The 21,317-nt window shown below is 39.9% G+C and overlaps 1 protein-coding gene across 2 annotated transcripts; it reads left to right on the top strand.

Moving 5' to 3' along the window:
* The first annotated feature begins 5,035 nt into the window (after window positions 1-5,035).
* On the top strand, window positions 5,036-15,432 carry LOC135479279 (uncharacterized). 2 transcript variants are annotated; one of them, XM_064759101.1, is made up of 6 exons: window positions 5,036-5,864; window positions 6,594-6,836; window positions 8,885-9,232; window positions 9,974-10,321; window positions 12,265-12,353; window positions 13,481-15,432. In XM_064759101.1, exons 1-6 carry the CDS (start codon window positions 5,789-5,791, stop codon window positions 13,622-13,624), a joined length of 1,248 nt encoding a protein of 415 aa, XP_064615171.1. In that variant the 5' UTR covers window positions 5,036-5,788; the 3' UTR covers window positions 13,625-15,432. The 2 variants fall into 2 exon arrangements, with proteins under 2 accessions (XP_064615171.1, XP_064615179.1); XM_064759109.1 differs by lacking the exon at window positions 6,594-6,836.
* Window positions 15,433-21,317: the final 5,885 nt, after the last annotated feature.

The raw sequence follows: 21,317 nt of genomic DNA, 5'->3' as shown, positions 1-21,317 counted from the left end.
TACTTCCCCACAGGTTATTAGTATTTTTTAAAATTTATTTATTTTATTCACCACGAAGATACATATGGAAATATCAAAAGCCATCCATATAAAAATTAATTTGGCGGAAATAAAGGACTTGTTCTAGGGTGACCAACCCGGTTATCGGCCACCTAACTAGTCCAGCAGCTTTGCGGCGATCTATACGTGACGCACGTCGACAGACCTTATATGCACAAGGATTTATAGAAGAACAATTACCTGCTTTTTAGGTCTGACAACAATATTTTCGTCAAAATTCAACATAACAAACAAAAACATGAAATTTGCATGAAGCATGCACTTTTTTAAGTAATCGGCCAAGTAATTTGCAATTTCGGCCAGACCACGTCGGGCCATCGGCCCCCTGGCCGATTATACATATGCACCATCGTATGACTGGCCACGCCACATTTTCCTTTGTTTGGAGTAAGACATAGATTCCGAATTAATCTTATTGACAAGAAAACGAGTATTCTGATAGACGAGCAGTTTTTTTTTCTTAAAAACAAACAGGAGAACTTTCAACAAATAAACATCGATTTGGTATCGGCACGGTTTTGAAAGTAATAACGTGATCCTAGTGTGAGCATAATTCACAAACAAAAGATCCATCGAGAGATATGTCCGCACAACTTTCATGAGCCCACATTTTACAACCTGCGCACTGAACCCACTGTTCTCCAGGTTTTGAAAGGCTGAAGAGCTCACTGCAATACAGACAAGGTGCATCCAGCGAGTTACTTTCACCTTTTGCCCGCTTCGGTTTAATAGCTTCCTCTATTTGGACACCCCGGATTCTCTTTCGTATTCCAACTCCCTGATCACCAGGAGCTACAAGTGTTGCCGAACTAGTAGGATTTGTCACCTCTGTATCCAAAGAAGGCTCTAAACAGATGGTGACGGGTGGATCTGTTTTCCCCGAAGAGGACGCGCAGCCACCGTTAACAGGAGGTTCATTGGTAAATTCATTTCCCTGAGTGGATACAGCAATGGTATCCTCCGTTGTACCAGATGGATTCGTCCCCAATTCATTAGGTGCTGTGTGCGCATCAGACGACGTCGACGTGGAAGATTTCCTGCCGGTAGATTTCTTCGCTGAACTCTTTTTACTTTCTCCAGTCTTTTTCTGAGCTTTTTGGATCTCTTTCTGTGTCTTTTTACTTTGTCTCTCGTCTTTTCTTTTTTTCTTTTCCTCCTCAAGTCTTTTGGTTTCCGCTTCTGCTTCTTCGATCATTTTTCTCCACTCAGACGACGATACTGCGTACGGTAATTTCTTTTTTGTCTTCTTTTTGGTTTCATTTGGTTTGTTTTCAGCCTTCCTAGGTGGCCAGAATAGATGCTTTTCAAACGCAGGAGACACATTTTCTGATCGTGGCACAATCACATCAGATGATGAAGAACTGCTATTCTGTTCTATGGGATCGGCGTTTGTCATTGTCTGATCATCGGTTATCACTGACCGGCTTTCATCAGTTGACACTTGTAACAAGAGCTGTTCCACGTCGGTTTGTACCGGATCATCCACTGGCGTGCGTGTGTTTTCGGCGTCCTGTGAGTTCGAGACATCACTAATTTCAACAGAAGTGCCTGGAAGTAGGTGGTCTTGTAGTTCTCCCAGGTCATTAATACGCAGTCCGAGATCCGTAACAAGTGCTCTGAGAGAAATGTCCAGATCACTGTTGTCTGCCACCTGAACATCAAAAATGTTATCCATGGCTAATGGACCTGCACTACCCTGAACTGTCGGAGTGTCTTCGATAGCGTTGATTGACCGAATTTCACCATACTGAACGGCAGGTTCTCCATCTGTTTGAACTCGATCTTCACCACCCATGACTGCTGGATCTTCATGATCATTACCCTGAAGTAAACCGGTTGGACGTGAAATTTCTGAGAAACCGTCAGACTTCGATTTTAGCGTCACTAAAATGGCGTCCAAATCCCGTTCGTGACCTGCGTCTAGTAGCTGCTGAATCACAGAAGCGGCAATCTGGAAATCTGACTTTTGCAATGTGATATCAGACTGGAGACTGTCGTCAGATCTGGAAGTTGAAGGTAAGTTAGTGGGTTGATGAACTGATGTTGTCATGTGGTTCACGCACTTGCTGTAGTTGACAGCGTCAGGATTGAATGGAAAGAGTCCACACGCCTTAAAGCCGTTGGATATTGTGTCAGCCGTGATTTCGGACATTGCTCTGTCCAATAGTGGGGCAAATTCTTTCCTAGCTAAAGATTTCCCCGGATTTTCTGTCTGCCATGATTTAACACTTTTTCTCCATTCCAGCTTCAGGGGTCTGAAAACGGAAACATCTGCTGGCTGGAGAATGTGGGTGGCATTTGGGAAGAGACAATACAGAATTATTCCGTTATTGGAGCAGAAGTCACTCAGCTGGTGTGTCAGATGGGTTTTATGTCCATCGACTATAAACAGAACCGGTAAAGTCACCTCGTTTTCCTTAAGCCATGGATGAAGTACGTTTGCCACGTACTCGTAAAACGTCTCCGATTTCATCCATCCTGTGTCGGACCGTCCGATTGCCCAGTTATCCGGCACAGCACGTACCAAATCCTTAGGAGGTCGTGCGTAAGGGTAGACAATCATTCCCTTGATGACTTCTCCACTGGCGTTAAATGTTCCCAACACGGTTAGAGTTTCCTTTTCTTTCCCAGGGGCGATCTCGTAAACGTCCTTCCATCCTTTCGGTCCCAAAACCTTTCCGCTCTTAGGACACATTTGGAAATTTGTTTCATCCGCATTCAATATGCGCCTACCATCGCAAAGTACATCGGCACATCCTTTCTCTTGTAAGAAAGACTCCAGATCCTTAAACCATTTTCGAATGTTGGCTTCATTAACTAGGGATCTAGCTTTTGATATAGTTTCTGCTGTACGCTCTGAAATCGCTGGGTGTCTCTTAAGGAAATTTCTGTACCATGTGTCACTTGGCCTGTTATTAATGAATGGGTTTGGACGCCCGTCTTCTTCTACTATCTTCATTACAGTGTCGAGAAGATCATCTTTCTTTCTAGGAAAACCAGCCCTTGAAAGTTCAATTAACCAGTTCTCCAACTTGTTGTCCTCTTCCGGGGTTAATACTGGAGCAGGCCCCATCCGTCGCTCCTCTGGAGATCGTCCTAGTAGCTTGTCCTGCAAGGTAGCCCTGGGCACTCCGAACTGTCGAGAAGCTGAACGCTGGCTACATCCACTTCTAACAGCCTCCAAGGCTTTCTGCATATTTTGGGCGGCGTATTGCAGTTTCTGAGACATTTCCTGGAATAAAAATAAAACAATTTCGTGTTATAAATAAAATATAGGCCTATATATCGATGCTCAATTTAAGGCTTCGTTGGAAGGCATTTTGAAAAGTATAATTGCAGAAACAGACAATAGACATGTGTTCATGTGCATGGACATGTGTACACTATCCAATATTAGCAACAACTGTAATTATTACCGATTTACCTTAAACAAACTCGATCTTTACAGTGGTGGCCGATAACTCAACAACGTGAAGCATTCGTCACTTAAGTTATCGGCCACCCCGGCCGAACACTGAAAGTCATAATCTAAATCACGTTTACGCTCGTATAATGATAGAAACAATCGTGACATTAGATTTTCAAAGATGCTGGACTTAAACTTTTCTGGGCGGTATATATTGAGTTATCGGCCACCCCGGCCGATAACTTATTCTTGCCTTATCTGAAGGCTAGTGTCCTGGCCACCCATATTTAAGATTTTAACCTGTAATAGCAACTAAAATTACATCGAAGTTTGGAAGACAATGGTTAGAACTAACAGTAAACATACTTACATCAGGTGTATTTCCACAAAGATTAGAAATCAAAATGTCCCGCTGGCACACACGTTTTCGTCTCAACAAGGCGGCGTTTGACGGTTTTCACTAAAATCTGAGGTTGACCATTTTGGACGACTAGACATGTGCGATGCGTCGTCTGCTTGTCACGAAACGAAAACGAGGCTAAGGGAGAAATCGTTATTTTTAGCTTTCGCTTTCGGAGTATGAACTTCGTGCATTGTTTTCTTATTCTATGAGATTATAGTGGAGGTGGCCGATTACCGGGGGGTGGCCGACAACCGGATAGGTTACCCTATCCCATTTGAAAGTGTTTACACTACAATGGTGACACGTAGAGCGTAAATATATAGACATGCTAGGAAAGGGTCTATGGAGATTGAGAATTCGGGTTCGAGGGGATAGCTTTGTACATCGGACTGTTTTATGAAAAAGTTCCTAAAGTTAACAGGCAAAAGGTAGGCAGAGATTGGGCACATCGTTTACATGTACACATATGTTCACTAGGCCTGTAACAAAAAATCTTTCCCACCGACCAACGTTGATACCAATGTAGTTCATCTGCCATCACTGATTGTGAACGAAAACCTATTACAACTCTGCACTAAAACCCAGGAACTCGAAGTTATCTCTATCCCAACACACAGGATTAATGTATTATTACTATTGGACTGACGTACAAAGGGAGATAACTTGGAGTGCCTGAGACTGTAATGTACATGTATGCCTAAGCTACATGATGATTACGCCGTACACAGCTCTTCGGTGTACAGTCACTTGTGCATTCTTTTAACAACCATAAGCAGCCTAAATATCTGTATGAAAACCAATGATATGCATGTGCGTTGACATACTGTTCGTACCATACATTATTTGCCATCAAGAATAAGCCATGCGCACATCTAAGCTGCTTGCCTACCAATCGGTAGAACACACATGATGTAACATATGGTTCACGTCCGGTCTTGAACTTTTCTCCCACCATGGTATTCATATATGTGCGTCACACGTGGGAAAGTTTGTCAATGTCTTCCTAGCGGTCGGTGGTTTATCCCCCCGTTCTCCTGTTTCCTCCACGCATCATATTGACTGACATTGTAAATGTGAAAATGTTTGAGTATGAAGTGAAAAACCATAGCAATTAAAAAAAAAACTGAATAGAAAAATAAACCAATAAATAAGCGGATGTGTGGTGTACAAAGGGCGATGTATCGTAACGTACATGCGTGAAAACTGTTCTAACGGTACATGTAGCCTAAAATTTCATGAGATTCTCATGTTTGTTCCGGGCTCTGAAAATCACACCACTGTGATTCGCTCTGTAAAGCTGATGTAGGCCTATGCCCTTTTTTGGGACAATATTTGAAAATTAACCAGCTACAGAACAGCAGGCATGTGTGATTAACCGATAACTAGTATTATTGTCAACAGGATGTACTTCCACACATGTCGTATAGAACCTATACGTGCCTGTAGGATTTAGATAGATTGTTGCTTCAGTTTTACGCGGTATCAATTTGTTGTTGTACAGGGCCCTACAATTCGCTAAAGCGGGAATACACATGAATGTGTCCTATCTTTATAGTGTGATGCCAGATTCCACCCAGTACAATAATACCAGCCAGTATTCCACCCAGTACAGTGATGCCAGCCAGTATACCACCAGTACAATGATGCCAGCCAATATTCCACCAGTATAGTGATGCCAGCCAGTATTCCACCAGTATAGTGATGCCAGCCAGTATTCCACCAGCATAGTGATGCCAGCCAGTATTCCACCAGTATAGTGATGCCAGCCAGTATTCCACCAGTAGAGTGATGCCAGCCAATATTCCACCAGTATAGTGATGCCAGCCAGTATTCCACCAGCATAGTGATATCTGTGAGGAGTGGTTTAATGGCAGTGGATTGTGTTTTATATATATTTAGTATAAGATTCTGAGAAGAAAATGAAGGGTGCTGCCAACACGATCATATGTGTGTATTTACCCTACTGGATAATCATTTTCTATGTTTTAATACGAGGTAAGTACACAGTCACTTGGTGCCTTTTGTACATGTATGCCTTTTGTATTAAGCCCTATGCACAATGCTGTCGCTATAACTGTCATTTCCAGCGCAGTGTGACTCCTCTCTAACCAAGCCGTCCGTTGCGGTGTATTAGCGCTATTCTACATGGCTCAGTTGGATAGCGCGCTAACGCAGACTAATGACCCAGGAGCCTCTCACCTACGCGGTCGCCGTGATTTCAAGCTCAGCTTATGCTGACTTCCTCTCCGGCCGTAAGTGGGAAGATCTGGCAAAAACCTGCAGAAGATCATGGGTTTCCTTCCTCCATAATGTTGGCCGCCGTCGGATAAGTAAAATATTTTTGAGTACGGCGTAAAACACTAATGAAATAATTAAGAAACGCTATGTATACGTCACATGTGGTTACTTGCCAAACATCTGTGGATTACAGGCTCCTAAAAATATAAAAATTAGTGAAATTTCTATATCTCTGTAATTCTTACCTATATATGTTCATTTATGGGAATCTTGAAAACGTGGCAAAATGGTAAATGGCTCTTTTTGTTATACGGCGGATTCTGTTGGCTGGTGCCGCCTCGAGACAGCCAGTCGTCACTGAATTAGAAACCTGACATCACGGAATGGTTTATTATTTGCATTCAGTTTGTAGCCTATTATGAAAAATGAAGTAAATAACTAAATAAACTTTCCGTATTTTGTTGTTGTTTTTTTGTTTCCATACAGATTCCTCAGCTCAAGGCGCCTGTAGAACTAATATTTGTAATCAAGTATTCCCCAAATGTAAAAGTGCGCGGGATGTGTTATTTATTCATTCTGGGACAGGCACGGGTCATAATCAGAATCATGGTATCGATGAATTTATCCGTCTATGTGAAGGCCGTAGGAAATGTGAAGAAACAAACACGCTACTGACCAGCTGTACTAAATCTCGTAAATCAGGAAGGATACAGTACAGTTGTGTGTCTGGTAAGTGTACATTAAAAGGTACTGTACATCCGAGGTTGGAGTGCGCATGACAGCTCCGAGTCTTCCGTAAAGAAACAACTGCACATCTCCCAGGTTACAGCACGGTAAAAAAAAATCGGCAATCACTCACAATTCACAAAATTTCGTGCATTCTTTGTAACATCTGAAACTTTACAGAGACCAGAGAACAGCTTCCAGTCGAAAACTGAGAAACATACGCAAAAAATACACTGGCCACGTAATGCTAGTGTAAGGCCCGATCCGTGCAGGTGTGCTGAAGCAACAATTGGCATTACTATCTGTTTTACTTGTTGGTGGTCTAAATTACAAGATCTGGTTCGAATCAATGATATAGGCGTATAGGTCTATAGGTACACCAAGAACATGCCACAGACACAAACAGACGTCTGCATGACTTGACATGACTTAGCAGTTTGTCAAGGCGTTTGAGTACAAATAAATATCGAATCAATACGTGTTCACGGCAGTGATTGTGCAGTTATACTTGATTTTTACCGCGTAAATTTACCGCAAATACCACTTCGATCGGGTAGCACCAATGCCGCAACAGGAAATTATCTGCAGATGGCAATGGTATCATCACATAATAAGAAAATATTTGCGGTGGACCAAGGCGTCTTGCCTCTAAATCTGCAGGAGATGCGATGTGTGGGTTCCAACCTACCTCGGGCAGGTACTTTTATAGGTGGATCGATGACGGGGTCATTGGAAAGTGTCCGTCCTCACTCAAAGAAGTAACTGATACATGTAAATATACACGAGACAAAACTATAAAGGCTGAAATAGAACAAATTGTTAGGTGTGGAGAAAGGCCTAGTAACTGTGTATTCGTGGATAAGAAAGTACAGTACGAGGCGTGAAGCGCCGAGGAATTCAGAAATGTACCGTTACGAGGTCCTTTTCACACACAAAAGGTTGTGTTAGTGTGGCTAATATGTTTTAATTTTTTTTTTTTTGATTGGTGTTTTACGCCGTACTCAAGAATATTTCACTTATACGACGGCGGCCAGCATTATGGTGGGTGGAAAGCGGGCAGAGCCCGGGGGAAACCCACGACCATCCGCAGGTTGCTGTCAGACCTTCTCACGTACGGCCGCCAGCATGAGCTGGACTTGAACTCACAGCGACCGCATTGGTGAGAGACTCCTGGGTCATTACGCTGCGCTAGCGCTTTAACCGACTGAGCCACGGAGGCCCCTAGATGTTTTAATACGTACCCATGGAAATATGCATGTCAGATAAGGTATGGCCAAGTTTCTGCATTAGTTTCTCCTGCCCCGCTAATGATTGTTGTATAAAACTCTTGAACAAGGCCAGTCCCAAACAAAAAGATCTTTTTATTGATGAATGGACATTGCAGTATTGACCCCATGCATGTGTGGCACACAGGATGAGAGATCAATCTTTTTGATGGTGCCTGTGACATTTCTTGTATCCATGGTTCCCTGCGGTGTTAGGAGTATGCTTTCAAACGAGGCTAGAATTGGAATGTCTCTAATTTCTGCCAGCTTTATGTTCGTGTGGATTTACCAGTGATGCTACAAGGCGATATCTACATGTACCTCTGATTAGCATGCAGATGAATTGTCTTAAAGTACGGACAAACACTTTTTAATGACCTAGACATCGATCCATTACAAAAAGCATGCGCACGCCAGCCCAAAGAGTTGAGGCAATGGCTAGAGAGAAACCTTGAAAACACCTGAGCGAGATGACTTAGATAACCATTTTTTGTCTGCTCATTGTTAACAGGCTGCTATACGATAAAAGACAGAAAAAATCGGTAGGTATCCGAAAATGGAAGATCAATATATTTTTGCACAGTAACTTTGTTGAGTAGCAGTACATGAGGGAATCAGGAAAATACAAACTTGAGCAGCGTTTCTATTGATCAAAGCAATATAAGTTTGCTGTCAATTATTGTAAACTTGTCAAGCTTGTCAAATGATAGGTAAGTACATTTTGGTGTGATCATACATGTAGGCCAATAGTATCAGTTATGTGTGCTTGTCACGTTGTGATTTCAGTTTCGTCCTTCAAGAGTATCAGAGAACCCCTAAAAGGTGTGCTTTACCTGAATAAAACAGCGAACTTTCAAATTTTTCTGACTGACGAAGTCTGTAAGAACGTTGCCATCGCTAGTGTGAAACCCTCTAAGCCTTTCGTTATTGGCCTGAACTACTTTAAACTCAAACACTCAGCCCCTGATGATTGTAGTGCTGTAACTTTGGTCGACGGAGCAGGAGAACATAAATATTTACCAGATAGAAAGTCCAAAAATGCTTTTTCTCAAGTGAGTTCGACTCAGGAATTCAGCCTACTTGTAAACTGTACGTGTTTGGTGAAGTTCAGCTCATTGTGGATTACCATATTCGGTAAGTAGACTTGTTTATGACATCATTTAGATACCACAGACATGATATCATTTACCACCATAGATATGATATCATTTAGCCACCACACGCATGATATCATTAACCACCATAGATATGATATCATTAACCAGCATAGATATGATATTATTAACCACCATAGATATGATATCATTAACCACCACAGACTTGATATCATTAACCACCACAGATATGATATCATTAACCACCACAGATATGATATTATTAACCACCACAGACATGATATTATTAAGCACCACAGACATGATATCTTTAGGCACCACAGGCATGATATCGTTAACCACCACATACATGATATCATTAACCACCACAGATATGATATCATTAACCACCACAGATATGATATTATTAACCACCACAGATATGTTATCATTTAGCCACCACAGAATACATCATATATACATGTGTAAGAGACCATACCACTGTTCGTGTAAATGATATCCAGTTGATAGTTTTGTGTTCATAGACAGTTGGATAAAGAGAAAAGACACCATTTTTTTCCCTACAATCGGCTGGTATTAAATTCAAATGTAAAATATATACGGAATCACCAAAGGCAAATATTTCAGTTAAGGGTAGACAGGCATTGAAAAACAAAGACAACTCTGCCAAACAATACAAAAAATTCTATATCTCTTCCACAGTTCAGTACAAAAATGCAGCAATTTTTGCCATATAAATGCTTTTTTTTGATTGCCTCAGAATATCCGGAAACTTGCAATTTGAAAGATAATCTCTCCAATGAGTGGAATCCCAAAAATTTAAGAGAGGAAGACATACCTTTGGGAGATAGGTCGGAATGTACCACTGGACGTGTATCCTCAAATAAGGACACAAGCATACCAGTATATGAAAAGTCTTATCTAACGTCATCTACACGGCCACTGGGAACGTCACAGACACCGACATCGTTATCTACAAATTCGCTGACAGTGTCAACAAAGGGGTCAACAGTACACGGATACTCCACCGTAAATGAAACGGAGGTGCAATTGGACAAAACTGTAAGACGTCGACCACAATCAAACTCAACGCCTTCTGCTGGAAAGGGTACGGTAGTACGTTTGTCTTATATATATATTAATAGCTCAGATTTGTATGCAATCGCACAGATTTGTAAGTAGTAGCTTAGATTTTTCACAATCTCTCAAGTTTGAAAGTATAATCTTATAGATTTGTAAGTACATGTAAGCTCTTAGATTTGTCAGAATACTCTCATGCAGTTCCACTGGGAACGTCAGCGAAACTGACACCGTTATGGACAAATTCGCTGACAGGGTCAACTGTACACTGATACTCCACCGTAAATGAAACGGAGGGGCAATTGGACAAAAATGTAACACATAGACCAGGACCAAACTCGACACCTTCTGTTGGAAAGGGTACGGTGTTGCATTTGTCTGATATATATTAATCACTCTGATTTGTAAGTAATCACTCTGATTTGTAAGTAATCGCTCTGATTTGTAAGTAATCGCTCTGATTTGTAAGTAATCGCTCAGATTTGTAAGTAATCTCCAATTTTTCACAATCTCTCAGGTTTGAAAGTGTAATCTTATGGATTTGTAAGTACATGTAATCTCTTAGATTTGTCAGAATCCTCTCAGATATGTCAGAAATCTCTCAGATTTGTAAGTGATCTCTTAAATTCGTAAGAACTCGTAGACATTTAACAATCTCTCCGGTTGGAAACAAGAAATCTCACGGAATTGCAATTAATCTCTCAGTTTTATAGTAATTTCAGACGTTTTAAACAGTCTCTCAAATGTGTAAGTAAGCAATATAAGATGTTTGACAGGCCCTCGGATTTGTAAGTGATCTGTTAGATTTGTAAATAACGTCACAGACGTACAGGTAAAAGCTTTCTTGTACACAATTCTGGACCAGTAGCTGTTATACAAATATAAATCTAGAAACTGAACTTTAGAAATCACGCAAACGTCTTTTGATTTCACGGTTTAAAATCTTCGGGGCATTGTACAATTTAAAGAAAATCCCACGGCTAAGATCGGAGACCCCTGTTTCATGAATCAAGCACACTTTTTGTTACACGAAAGTTTTGACATGGTTGGCGAGAAATAGACAGTTAAAAAGTAATATCTTTATCTTGTGCATGGGTGGCTGTGCATTGTTCACCAATATGAGATATTAACCTTCACATATCATCTGGACAGCATTCACGTACAACAACGGTATTGTGCGGACTGATGTTAAGAATTTTAATTGTAGGTAACGATATCTTAAATTCAGTTGATAAAGATTATGCAATATACAGAAAACAAACACAGTTTAACAAGACTTACTCAAGGGAATGCAGGCCATTAGGTCGTCACAATAGCTTCTGGTCAAAATGACCACTTGCAGTGCAGTGTCAAACTTCTTTCTGTTGATGTACTTCTGATATTACTAGTATACATGTACAATAAATTTTGGCTTTTCAACAATCTTTCACTCAAAATGTCCGTAATTGCGTTAAAACCTGTTCACAGACACTGCCAATCAACTCATAGTTAATTTATTATCTATAGATTCACGCAATCACCTCTTTCTACACGTACATATACGTGTACAATACATACTGTTTGAAGCCGATTAAAGAAACACCTTAAACTCGCTCGGTGACTGTTGACTCTCCACCACAGCTGACAAAATCTTCCCTTATCTATGAATTTGGGCGAGTGAAGACTTCTTTTTTGGTCGGATTTTTCAGCTATTATTACAAAATATACAAAAATAGGTCTCTATATGTATAAAAATAGGTCTAATATATAAATCAGAAACCCATTATTTGGGTTGATAATTAGCCAATAATTCTCTGGATATGGAATTTAAACTGAGAAGCATATGCCACAGCATATGAAAATTCACGTCTGAAATTTGCTACATGTTTTTAGGTGATTTTTTAGGTGATGATGTATGAATGCCAATATAGCATAATGTTTTGCTCTGATTGTATTAACTTGAATATACAAATGGGGTTGAATGTGTTTTAGACAAGACGGTAATACTTGCTTCAGCTGTGGCTGCAGGGTTTTTGCTGATAATCCTAGTCGTTGGTCATCGTCATTGTCTCATGGCGGCGGTAAGTCCTATTTTTATACGTTAAAATTATTTGTTTATTTAAAAAGTTTAACGCCGTTTGCTGGATTATTTCGCTTATACGACGATAGTGACGTGTATGGGAGAAGGAAACCAAGCTTGAGTCCGGTGTAAATTGCCGCCTTTTCGCAAGGTAGGCCTACGTGACAGACCTTCACACTTGAAGAGATCAAGTACGTGACCTCACTGGTCAAGGACTGATTGTTTGTGCGAGTCCGATGCTCTATGCAAATGAATCAGAGAATCCATTAAATTTATTTATTTATTTATTTGATTGGTGTTTTACGCCGTACTCAAGAATATTTCACTTATAACGACGGCGGCCAGCATTATGGTGGGAGGAAACCGGGCAGAGCCCGGAGGAAACCCACCGACCATCCACAGGTTGCTGTGCAGACCTTCCCACGTACGGCCGGAGAGGAAGCCAGCATGAGCTGACTTGAACTCACAGCGACCGCATTGGTGAGAGACTCTGGGTCATTACGCTGTGCTAGCGCGCGAATCCATTTAAAAGGTTAAATTTGTTTTTTATAAGTGAATTATTAGTTCAGGACGACGTTCAAAGGCCATAAAAAGTTCCGCTCACCAGATATTTATATAGATATTATATTTATATTTATATAAATATCTGGTGAGCGCACTTCTTATGGCCTTTGAACGTCCTCCTGAACTAATAATTCACTTATAAAAACAAATTTAACCTTTAAATGGATTCTCTCTGATTCATTTGCAAAGAGCATCGGTCTCGCCACAAACAGACATATATATATATATATATATATATATTATATATATTATATATATATATATATATATAATATATATATATTATATATATATATACACACACACACTACATGCGACGCATCTAAACGATTGATGTATTGTGGCGTCAAAGTACTACTTGCGACGTGTCTAAATGTCTATGGAGGGCTTTACATCAGGGAAGATGTTGCTAAACCGTCAGTGCAAATATCCATATATGTACTTAGTGTAGGGAGAGAAACAACTTTGTTTTTTTTTCCTTTAATAAGTTAATATACACATCATGGATGTAGAAAATTATAAAGGTTTAACCGGATCAGTATTGAATACTTCTCTATATTTCAGCCGATCAGTCAGAAAATCTGCCGGTCAAGGGGAACAGAGGGAAGCTACCGGCGACGACAACCTGATGATGAGTTCCACCTCAGGCGTGCCGCTGGCTGCAACCGGCGGACTGGAGAACAATGCCACATACAGCTGTGTCAATGACTCGTCTGCAGTGGCCAGTCAAATGGCGCAGATCGAAAGTCGTAATACCTATGAGGTAATCGGAGTAGAGCCCGGATCACCTTATGTTGCCTTGCAGATAACAAGCGACACAGACAGGCATACCTACGACGAACTGCAAATACCGATAGTAAAGCGCCTGTCTCCCCAGTATTATGAAAATGTGAACAGCACTGATGCAAACCCGCCAGTTACTTACAATGACTGCACAAACGCGGTAACAGAGCCCGATATTAAACATATGGTCATACAGGGCTGTGAAAAGGCAGTTGTGCAAAAGTAACGTACATGCATATACAGTTACTGATGTGATTAAGCCTATAGTATATCTTTCAGTTTTTTATATCTTATAGTTACACTTCAGATCTTAACCTTTATAAATTCTTGTGTATGTCGAGCTTTATAAGTGCAAGAACAGAAAACCTGTTTGGTTCGATTGTTGTGATTCAGGCGTGTTATTAGTTTTGTGATAAATTAAGGTCATTACTGACATACATGCACATTATGCCTTTACCACACGTGAGCAGTATTTCAGCCAAATCAAGGCGAAGTCATCATAGAAATACATATTTTTTTTGACTAGTGAAGAATATATATGTGAAACGTACATAAATTATTTTCTAGGGCTACCAGCCATGGAGATTCATGACCTAACGTATTTACTATTCATTAGGATGGTCATGATTTCTTTATAGCTTCCTGCCTCGTGTCGTTCATGGATATGACGTAATGATCTAGGCATATGGACATGTGTGTTATTTCTTTTAAGACATTTGGAGGTTTATATGCTATTGTTTGTTCTATATTACATTCCTGTATATACACGTACGCATGTTTATGTCTTTGCTGAACTGTAGGCCTACATGTGCCTGTATACATTGTAAAATCACACACATATGTATATACTGTATGTATACACTTTCTGTACATGTTTCGGAAACAATCACTTGTATTATTTTGAAGAGTTTTATGGGAACCGAAAGTCTTTATTGATATTAATACTATTAGTTATTATGTTGTATCTGTCGAGATTTTCATTCGTCATATGTTTTTTACTAACTTAATTCTCCTAAGTTACGAAGTATTAGGTCACCGCGACACTGTGCGCATTTTAACTCACGTGAGCCGTATTTCGCCTAAAGAGGAGGATGCATACTAATAGGGAAATAACTTCCTGCACTATAAAACTGACAATGACTCAGTAGTGAGTATATACTCTCATTCTACCATAGTACATGTGTAAGAGTTAGGGTATACAGAGACTACACCGAGGACTAACTTGATTCTCCTAATTGGTATTTTTTTGACTTATTTATCTTTGACTTCATTGTTGTCAAGAAGTTTTCACTCATATGACTGTGGTAGGGTTTATGGCTGGATTGAATCAGTAATTGTCCTTCCCAAACCCCCAGAGCCCTTCTCCAGGTACCTGACTTGAAAGAAAAGACAGCAGTTGATAAAACCTTTATATCAGTTTCGAAAGACGAGTGAGAACATGCAGCACGAGTGGTATAAGTGAAATGGTTAGAAAAATTAAATGAAAACACACACACACAACTTTCAAAGTGTCAGATATGTTTTGTTTAATAAGCCGTGTGTGATATTGTCATAGTTTGCCACGTGCATTTGTTTACATCATAGAACATGTGTATGTTTACATCACATGATCAGCTCCCCTATATTAATATTCAGGACGTTCCAGCATAGAGATTGGCTAATATTACGTAAGTAACATAGTGCGGGATTGCTCAAGGTGATGAAGCGAGTGGAATAAAGTGACTGTCTGTATGGAGATGCTGTTTCGAGTCCTTTAATTATTTGCACTTTCTTACGTTAAAAGACGTTAACATAAAAGTATTACACCGTACTCACGAGATAATTGACCATGAAATGCAAAATTATGTCGAGATTACACGAGATGTTTGTTAATTCGTGGGCACGCCTTGATATACATCGTGTGCGCACAACTTAATAAGGATCTCGTGCGCACGACATAATATGCATTTCTGTTTGTTAATGATTTCGTGCTCTCGAGATCTTTATTAAGTCGTGCGACATATTTTTAAAAAAATAGGACATAACTGAAACTTCCAAACATGTATTATTTATTTTTTATTCTATTTACCGTTTTTGTTTATTTATTTATTTATTTTTGGTCACTTTTACCACTCCGTAGAACAGACTAATCGGATGTCGACCGGCTGTTGCGAAGACGCTGCTTTAGTCGTTCGAGCTAAAGCAAGAGACCCGATTAGGGTTTTACGCCGTAGTCATTAGAAAAATGGGAGGAAAGTACATAAAGCAATTTCTGATTCAAGTTCAGCTTTGTCATGCCATTTTATAGGACCTAACTCATCCATGTTATCTAAAGACAAATAATTCAGTAATTCAACTTTCAATAACAAAAACTGTAGACACTGGCACGATGTTCTAAATTTTGGCTGAAGTCAGAATTTGCTTTGCGGAATCAACTCCAGGAGAACTAAGCATGTCACTAATGGTTTCTAGCTTTGGTCTTTGTCATTTTGGAAACACCGTATGTACTGGTCAAAGGCCGGGGTGTGTATTTATGAATGTATTTATTTGACTGGAGTTTTACGGTATACTCAAGAATATTTCACTTAAGTGAAGACAACCAGCCTTATGATGGGAGGAAACCGGACAGAGTTTGAGGAAAATCCACGAACCACCAGCAGGTTGCTGAAAGACCTCCTCGTTTACGACCGGCAAAGAAGTCATCATGAGCCTAACTTGAGCTCACAGTCACCCCATTGGTGAGCGTCTCGTGAGTGCGTTGCGCTGGCACTCTAACTACTCGGCCACGGAATGTGTACGATTGGTAACGGGATTCACTGCCAATGTTTTCAGTATGGCATTACACTTATACAGCACTGTAAATATTACATCAGTGGAGTACACACGTGTATCAATATAACTGTATTCTATGATTAAACACGTGTATATCGCGTTAGACGTTTCACTTGATAGCTCATATTCTAGGTACGGATATTCCTTTTTACACTGATAAAATACCGGTCATGCATGTACATCCTCTCAAACTGGTTCAACACGGTTCAACAAGGAATCTGAAGTATATGTAAAAGGAAATTTTACATATATACAGAAACAAAACATTTTGCACAATATAAATAAGTTCAACTAAAAAAACCCGAAATATACATACATGTATCTTGTCTACTTACCCATAGGTTTTATTTTTTTTATTTTTATTTTGTTTTATTATTTTTTTTTATATACTTTATTCATCAGAAAGATACATATAGAAATATCATAAAGCCATCGATACAAAAATTAATCTGGGGGAAAAAAGGACTGTTCTATCCCAGTTGAAAGTTTTTACACTACAATGCCGACACGTGGAGTGTAAATATATAGGCAGAGACATGGTAGGCCTATTGTTAATAAATTGAAAGGCACTCATATTAATGATGTTAATGCAGAGAAAGTCTTTTAGGACTGATTTAAAATGAGAAATGGACACAGTGGATTTTTATTCATCTGGCAATCTGTTCCCATCCCGGTGTATAAAAACATTTCTAAAGTTAACAGGCCAAAGGTGGACGTGATATACGTACCTGTGAGCAACTACAGGGCAGGAATATTGACTGAACTTTACTATGGAAAAATGTTCAAAGTTTTCAACTGAGGTTCAGTGTGCGCCAGCTTATCACATATAAGAAGATGATCCAAGCAGTTTTTTTTGCAATGAGATGAGAGTTTTGTGTCATATTCTGAATCGTAGGCCTACTTATATAGACCTACATGTACATGTATCATTGTTTAATAATCCCTGGAAGTGTTGAAAGATAAAAAAAATCATCTATATTCTCAGAATTGGGATGGCTATATCTTCAAAGCATCTACATCTCCAAAGGTTTATTCACCAGTCAGGAGTGAGTGAGTGATTGGGGTTTAACGTCGTACTAAACAATTTTTCAGTCATATGACGACGAAGGAATCCTTAGGGTGCACGTAATGTGCCTCCTTGTTGCAGGGCGGATTTCTACTGCTCTTTATCTAGTGCTGCTTCACTGAGACGCCTGGCAAGTTAGGCGCCCCGCCTATCCCTTTCATGCTGAACACCAAGCGAGGAAATTACAACTTTCTCTTTTAAAGTCTTAGGTGTGATTCGGCCCAGGATTGACCTTGGATCTACAGCTCCCGAAGCGGATGCTCTACCAATTGTGCTATCGGGGGGCCGGTATCAAATGACACCAGCCTACAACACTGGGTGTTCCCAGGCCATCAGTCGGGAAGATGTACTTTAAAGCACATGAACTGTAAGAAAAAACTTACTCAGGGACTTCGTGTAAACTGAGTACCCGCTAGTTAATCTTAAAGTGCATGTATACTTAAATTCTAAGAAACACAAAAAATAGGCAAACGAAAACTGTGTAAAACAATATTTTAATTTTTTTAGTGTTAAATCAGTTTGAATTATTTAAATTCATTTAACACTTATTAAAATGACCCTAGAGTAGTTGATCAGATATTAGTTTACAGAAAACAACTATATCTTTCAGATTCTTCCATAAACAAAAAAGAAAAGTTTGTGTGAAGAAATTCATGTGACGTCACATCCATATTTTATCCTACCTCTATTTTGATGGTACATTAAGACAAAACTAAATGAAACTGGTTTTGGTTAGTTTCCCTGGCCCTTTGAATGGCAGAGATTTGGCACATTGTTTACATGTACACATATGTTCACTATAACAAGAAATCTTTCCCGCACACCTTTGATACCAATGTGGTTCATCTGCCATCACTGATTAGAAACGAAAACCTATTACAACTCTGCACTAAAACCCAGGAACTCGAAGTTATCTCTATCACAACACACAGGATTAATGTATTTTTAGTGTTGGACTGATTTACAAAGGGAGATAACTTGGAGTGCCTGAGACTGTAATGTACATGTATGCCTAAGCTACATGATATTTACGCTTTTCACAGCTCTTCGGTGTACGGTCACATGTGCATTCTTTTAACAACCATAAACAGCCTAAATATCTGTATGAAAACCAATGATATGCATGTGCGTTGACATGTCGTTCGTACCATACATTATTTGCCATCAAGAATAAGCCATGCGCACATCTAAGCTGCTTGCCTACCAATCGGTAGAACACACATGATGTAACATATGGTTCACGTCCAGCCTTGAACTTTTCTCCCACCATGGTATTCATATATGTGCGTCACACGTGGGAAAGTTTGTCAATGGCTTCCTAGCGGTCGGTGGTTTATCCCCCCGTTCTCCTGTTTCCTCCACCCATCATATTGACTGACATTGTAAATGTGAAAATGTTTGAGTATGAAGTGAAAAACCATAACCATCCCCCCCCAAAAAAACCAAAAACAACAACAACAACAACAACAACAAAACGGAATAGAAAAATAAACCAATAAATAAGCGGATGTGTGGTGTACAAAGGGCGATGTATAGTAAAGTACATGCGTGAAAACTGTTCTAACGGTATATGTAGCCTAAAATTTCATAAGATTCTCATGCTTGTTCCGGGTTCTGAAAATCACACCACTGTGATTCACACTGTAATGCTGATGTACGCCCTTTTTTGGGACAGTATTTGAAAATTAACCAGCTACAGAACAGCAGGCATGTGTGATTAACCGATAACTAGTATTATTGTCAACAGGATGTACTTCCACACATTTCCATGTACGTATAGAACCTATACGTGTATGTAGGATTTAGATAGATTGTTGCTTCAGTTTTACGCGGTATCAATTTTTTGTTGTACAGGGCCCTACAATTCGCTAAAGAGGGAATACACATGAATGTGTCCTATCTTTATAGTGTGATGCCAGATTCCACTCAGTACAATAATACCAGCCAGTATTCCACCCAGTACAGTGATGCCAGCCAGTATACCACCAGTACAATGATGCCAGCCAATATTCCACCAGTAGAGTGATGCCAGCCAATATTCCACCAGTATAGTGATGCCAGCCAGTATTCCACCACCATAGTGATATCTGTGAGGAGTGGTTTAATGGCAGTGGATTGTGTTTTATACATATATTTAGCATAAGATTTTGAGAAGAAAATGAGGGGTGCTGCCAACACGATCATATGTGTGTATTTACCCTACTGGATAAGCATTTTCTATGTTTTAATACGAGGTAAGTACACAGTCACGTGGTGCCTTTTGTACATGTATGCCTTTAGTATTAAGCCCTATGCACATTGCTGTCGCTATAACTGTCATTTCCAGCGCAGTGTGAGTCCTCTCTAACCAAGCCGTATAAACCCTATTCTACATGGCTCAGTTGGATAGCGCGCTAACACAGACTAATGACCCAGGAGCCTCTCACCTACGCGGTCGCTGTGATTTCAAGCTTAGCTTATGCTGACTTCCTCTCCGGCCGTAAGTGGGAAGATCTGGCAAAAACCTGCAGAAGATCATGGGTTTCCTTCCTCCATAATGCTGGCCGCCGTCGGATAAGTAAAATATTTTTGAGTACGGCGTAAAACACTAATGAAATAATTAAGAAACGCTATGTATACATCACATGTGGTTACTTGCCAAACATCTGTGGTTTAGAAGCTCCTAAAATTATAAAAATTAGTGAAATTTCTATATTTCTGTAATTCTTACCTATATATGTTCATTTATGGGAATCTTGAAAACGTGGCAAAATGGTAAATGGCTCTTTTTGTTATACGGCGGATTCTGTTGGCTGGTGCCGCCTTGAGACAGCCAGTCGTCACTGAATTAGAAACCTGACATCACGGAATGGTTTATTATTTGCATTCAGTTTGTAGCCTATTATGAAAAATGAAGTAAATACCTAAATAAACTTTCTGTATTTTGTTGTTGTTTTTTGTTTCCATACAGATTCCTCAGCTCAAGGCGCCTGTAGAACTAATATTTGTGATCAAATATTCCCCAAATGTAAAAGTGCGCGGGATGTGTTATTTATTCATTCTGGGACAGGCACGGGTCATAATCAGAATCATGGTATCAATGAATTTATCCGTCTATGTGAAGGCCGTACGGAATGTAAAGAAACAAACACGCTACTGACCAGCTGTACTAAATCTCGTGAAGCAGGAAGCATACAGTACAGTTGTGTGTCTGGTAAGTGTACATTAAAAGGTACTGTACATCCGATGTTGGAGTGCGCATGACAGCTCCGAGTCTTCCGTAAAGAAACAACTGCACATCTCCTAGGTTACAGCACGGTAAAAAAAAATCGGCAATCACTCACAATTCACAAAATTTCGTGCATTCTAAATGCTCCTTTGTAACATCTGAAACTTTACAGAGACCAGAGAACAGCTTCCAGTCGAAAACTGAGAAACATACGCAAAAAATAGGCCCTACACTGGCCACGCAATGCTAGTGTAAGGCCCGATCCGTGCAGGTGTGCTGAAGCAACAATTGGCATTACTATCTGTTTTACTTGTTGGTGGTCTAAATTACAAGATCTGGTTCGAATCAATGACATAGGCGTATAGGTCTTTAGGTACACCAAGAACATGCCACAGACACAAACAGACGTCTGCGCACATGACTTAGCAGTTTGTCAAGGCGTTTGAGTACAAATAAATATCGAATCAATACGTGTTCACGGCAGTGATTGTGCAGTTATACTTGATTTTTACCGCGTAAATTTACCGCAAATA

Source organism: Liolophura sinensis, chromosome 1 (assembly GCF_032854445.1).
Source record: "Liolophura sinensis isolate JHLJ2023 chromosome 1, CUHK_Ljap_v2, whole genome shotgun sequence".
Taxonomy (NCBI): domain Eukaryota; kingdom Metazoa; phylum Mollusca; class Polyplacophora; order Chitonida; family Chitonidae; genus Liolophura; species Liolophura sinensis.
This window is presented reverse-complemented; position numbering and strand designations above follow the sequence as displayed.